Source organism: Exserohilum turcica (genome assembly GCF_000359705.1).
Source record: "Exserohilum turcica Et28A unplaced genomic scaffold SETTUscaffold_8, whole genome shotgun sequence".
NCBI classification, from domain to species: domain Eukaryota; kingdom Fungi; phylum Ascomycota; class Dothideomycetes; order Pleosporales; family Pleosporaceae; genus Exserohilum; species Exserohilum turcicum.
Window position 1 is genome coordinate 659,921 of NW_007360299.1, and position 4,868 is coordinate 664,788.

At 46.6% G+C, this 4,868-nt stretch overlaps 1 protein-coding gene across 1 annotated transcript; it reads right to left on the reverse strand.

Moving 5' to 3' along the window:
• Positions 1–3,016: 3,016 nt before the first annotated feature.
• On the reverse strand, positions 3,017–3,466 carry SETTUDRAFT_23769 (uncharacterized protein; the record flags this gene model as incomplete). The annotated part of the gene is made up of 1 exon (XM_008032413.1): positions 3,017–3,466. The coding sequence occupies one exon, from the start codon at positions 3,464–3,466 to the stop codon at positions 3,017–3,019; it is 450 nt and encodes a 149-aa protein (XP_008030604.1).
• Positions 3,467–4,868: the final 1,402 nt, after the last annotated feature.

The window sequence follows — 4,868 nt, forward strand, 5'->3', positions numbered from 1 at the left end:
TGCTCTAACGCTTCTTCGTCTGGTTCTCTAGGAAGTAGTTGGCCTAGTCCTTCTTCAGCTAGGGCAATAGCCTCTTCTTTCTGCCGTTGGCTTTGTGTTTTCGTGGCTATTACTAAAATAGCTTCTTCTAGTTCCTCTTTTAGTTCTTCTTCTGCTATCTCCTAATAGGAGTTTATTAGCTTAAATATTTGCACGAAACGCTTCTGCAAGCGCTTGTCTTCTGCCCCTGTAGGTAGGTCTTGTTCTCTTCTTGAGAGCGCGTTGGCTCTCACATTCTGCTTGCCTGGTCGATATAGCAGCTCTAGGTTGTACCTACTAAGTAGAAGCGACTATCTCACCTGGCGCTTGTTTAGCATGCGAGGTTTTATGAAGTACTCTAAGTTCTTGTGATCCGTAATCACCTTAAACTTCTTAACTAAACGTAGCTTAGAATCCCATTCCTTAAGGCATCGTACTACCGCGAGCAACTCCTTGTTGTGGATCTTGTAGTTGCACTTGTGCGCGCTATTCTTCCGCGAGAAGAACGCGCAAGGCCGTAAGACTCCATCATCGTCGTACTGTGATAGCACCCCGCCCACCGCGTAGCCGCTCGAATCGCACTTGAGCACTGTCTCCCGATCTGGGTTGAACGCCGCCAGCGTGGGCTCTGTAACGAAGATCTCCTTTAGCTTCTCAAAGGCTGACTGCTCTTTAGATCCCTATTAGAAGGGGACGTCACCTGTAAGCCTAGTGAGGGGTGCGGCTAGCTGCGCAAAGTTCTTAATAAACCTTTGGTAGAAGTTCGCGAACCCTAGGAACGATCTTACTCCCTTTACTGTCTTTAGTGCTTCCCACTCGCGGATTGCGGCTATCTTGGCTAGATCTATGCTTATCCCTTTACCTGCTTCGATAATGAACCTAAGGTACTTAGTTGTCTTGACTTTAAACTCGCACTTCTTGATGTCCACCTATAGCCCTGCGGCTTGCAGCTTGCTAAGCACTTTTTGGACGTGCTCTCAGTGCTGGCGCAGATCGCCATTGGTGTAGATTAGTACGTCGTCTAGGTATGCTGAGCAGAAGTCATCTAGGTGTTCTCTTAAGGTCTAGTTAATGTATTATTGAAAAGTACTTAGGGAGTTTGCTATGCTAAAGGGGGTAACTAGCCACTTGAACAGTCCAAATCTTGTTTAGAAGGCTGTCTTCTACTTATCGCCTAGTGCGACACAGATCTTGTGGAAGGCTGCGATAACGTCTAACTTTGTGAACTATTTAGCCTTGCTTAAGCTGTTAAGTGTCTCTTAGATAAGGGGTAGCGGGTACTAGTCCTTCTTAGTAATTGCGTTCAGAGCTCGATAATCGATGCATAATTGGAGCCCTCCTCCAGGTTTCTTGGCGAATAATACTAGCGCTGCGGCTGGCGAGCTGCTTACGCAGATAAATCCCTTCTTAAGAAGCGATGTAAGTTCCTTTCTAAGGACTAGGAGCTCTCCGCGCGACATGCTATAGAGGGGTCCCTATAGTGGCTGAGCATCCTTTAGCTCTAGCTTAATCTTGTGGTCCACCCCTGGCCCTTAGTGCGGTGGAAGCTTCTCTGCTTGCTTTGGGTTAAAGAGCTTATAGAACTCCTAGTACTGTGTTAGTAGCAGCGCTTATATATCTACGGGCTTCTTTGGTTGTAGCGCCTTGTTGATGTTTACAATTGACGCGGCGAAGATCTAAACGCTATTTAGAGCGTTCTTATGCCTACAAACTAAGGCTGCAAACGCTACAGCGTTGACTTAGCTAACTCCTCCTCGTAGGCGTTCTTTAGTTAACCTTACTTAAATGCCCTTTAAGTGGATAAAAATACTCTTCTTAGTAGGAGATACTGATACGTCCTAGTGGTCTATCCATCCCCTACTAAGGTACACGTCCTTACTAGAGGACAAGTCCATTACGTATGCATAAGCAGTCTCTTCGTACCTATGCATCTTAAACAAGAATTAGGCAACCTCGCTAATCTCTAATAGCTTGCTATTCACTCCCTTAATTATCTAAGAGGGGATCTAAAAGCGCTCTAGACAGTGGCGGTAAGCGAATCTCTTGCTAATTAGTGCATAGCATAGGCATCCGCAGTTAATAAGCGCGATAGCGTTTACTACGTTATTCACGATAAGATCTATAGTAATTAGTAGAGGACGCATATGCTTCTGCTGAAACTAATTCTATTCGCTACATATCTGCCGATCCATCTTTAGAGGCTCTAGACCGAGACTCTGGTCTAGAGCTACTCTTTTTCCAACTCGCTACTCGGCACCTAATTGACTTCCTCCTGCGGCTTATGTCCAACGTTGCTTGGCGCGGGCCTTGCCTTCTTGACCTAGGTGGCGTTTTGACAGTATTTCGCGATATGACCTAGCTCTCCGCAGCGATAGCAGTCGGGCGGAGGTCGTCGTGGCTTGCCTCTAGCTTCTCGCGCTTAATTAACCTTCGAAGGCTCCTAGTCTATAACGTCTGGACTAGCTTCGTGTTGAGCGGTTGTTGTAGTAGGGCGATCTACCACCTGGGAGCTTGTTGCGCGCAGTTTAACGAGACCTACCTAGTAGAGGTTGTTGGACGTTCTTACTGCCTTATTGACTAGCTGCTCGTACGATAGATTCTTATTAATCGTAGCAAGAGCCTCCTGCAGCTTAGTGTGAAGGCCCTTTAAGAACATACTCTTCTTAGCTGCTTCGCTAAACTGCTCGCCTAACTAAATCTTAAGACAGTTAAACTCCATGTGATAGTCTCTTACTAAGAGCTTGCCTTGTTTAAGAGTTAAAAGGCGATTGAGTGCTTTAGACTTCTAGTGTGGGTCGTTAAACTGCTGGTCCATAAAGCTCCAGAGGTCTTCAATGTGGCGTTTACTCTAGTTCTGTATTGCCCAGGGTAGAAGTACATCTGCTGCCTTGCCTATACACCTACTAACCACGTACTTGATCTAAGCGAGGCTCGAAGTTCCTTCGTACTAGTGCTAGAGCTTAGCTTAAGTCTTATATTTAAACGCTACGTACTTTGTTTAATCTCCATTAAATAGTTCTAGGTGCGGGAACTTGTTCCTGCGCGCAGCTGGCTCGGCGATTGCGGCTGCTGCTAGGGGAGGCGTAAAGGCTCTATAGGACGACTCTAAACGCCCCTCAGCTTGGTTACGCTCGAGTGCCACGAGCCGTTCCGTTAGCACCTGGTTCTGGGCTGTTAACCGATTCATCAGCTCCATCATCTGGGCCATGGCATCCTGGTTGGCCTTCGGCGAGCCTCCTTGCCTTGGTGAGCCCTTTCCTCCCACGACGGCCGATCGTTTGGCGACCGCTTCAATCGTTGGCCTAATTGCTACCTCCTTCCATCCGTCCTCTCTAAGCATTTGTGTAATTTCGCGCAGGATCTCTTCATCTAATACTCCTGCCTGGTTCTTAGCAGCAGCGTACGCCGCCAGCTCTTCCACATTCAAGTTTGGAACGTTAATCTCCATTGCCTAATTCGTTTTGGACGTCTCGTTCTTTGCCTGCTAATATGCAGGGCTTCTAGTCGCTCTTCAATCCGCTCGCGCAGTCCTTAACTGCGGCCTACTCCTTGTTAGTAAGGACTAGTAGGGCTTACCTTTGGCTGTACTTCTCTTCTAGCTGGTTCTAAACAGCGTTTAGCTGCTGTTGTGTCGCGTCCCTAGGAAGACTTGCGTCTTGCTGTCTCGCTCGTGGGATCTTGTCTCTAATTAAGAGTAATCGCACGGCCTGCACCCTGTCTAATAGAGGATTGATAGGACTTCTCACTACAACGTCCGCTTCTAGCTAACTGTACGCTAGGCCCGAGTGGCCTTTAGGTAGTTTATCACGCGACGTTGCGCCTACGGCTTGGCTTTCCAAGACACGGTAGGACTTCCTAGATAGGTCCTGGGCGACTAAATTGCCTACTGTCTCTCACGGCTGAACTTCCTGCGAAGCTCTGCCCTAGGTGTACTGTCTTGCGACAGTCTACCTTCTCGCTGCACTAAAGGCCTTTTGTACCTATTGCAGCACTAACTCTATGTTACTAGCTCACACTAACAATACGCTCTAAAACTTAGTTAGAAGATAGTCTGCCTAAGGCTTATATCTAATTAGGATTAAATACAAAATGTAAGGGGCTGCGCTCTAGGGAGCAATGGCGAGGTATACAAGAGGTTGTATTTAATAAGGAGCTATCTACTCTGCTTACGTGGTGTTTATTTACTTATTAGAGAAAGGTTATGCTAGAGTATCTAAGCGCGTTGTCTGAGCGCTGCTCGGTCTGAACGTAGTTCAGATGGTGCGCGCGCAGCTTGGCCCGAGATTCCATCGAGGAGCTATCCAAAGGGCGTTCAGCCCGTTACAAGTTCTTATACTTTAAAAAGTGATAAAGGCTATATATAATAAGTACAAGTATAAGAAGAGTAGGTAGACTATTATAAATAATATTAGATGTTTATATATTATTATACACTATAAAAAGTAGTATATACTACTTTATATATATTATAACGTATTCCACCACCGAGAGTGCCACCCCACCGAGTGTGCCACTTTTTCTTGGCATCGCGAACATCACATATGAAAACTTGAATTACTCTACACTAGCTATAGATGCTTCGTACGACTCACTTGCATCTAACATAGAATCTTCTTCTACATCTTTTTGGCACGTACGGGCGTTATGGCCCACTCTCCCACAGATTCCACAGTGCCGTTGACCTGGCTGGGCCTTTTCTTGACTACCCCCACCACGCGCTTTCTTTGATATTATACGACTAGTAGAAGCACTTTCAGCTGCCTGCGATGCTCCTGCACCAAATTCTAGTGTCCCGCCTGTCTGAATCCGCTTTCTTTACGCCCTCGGCGCTTTGTTACCTCTGCTAGTTG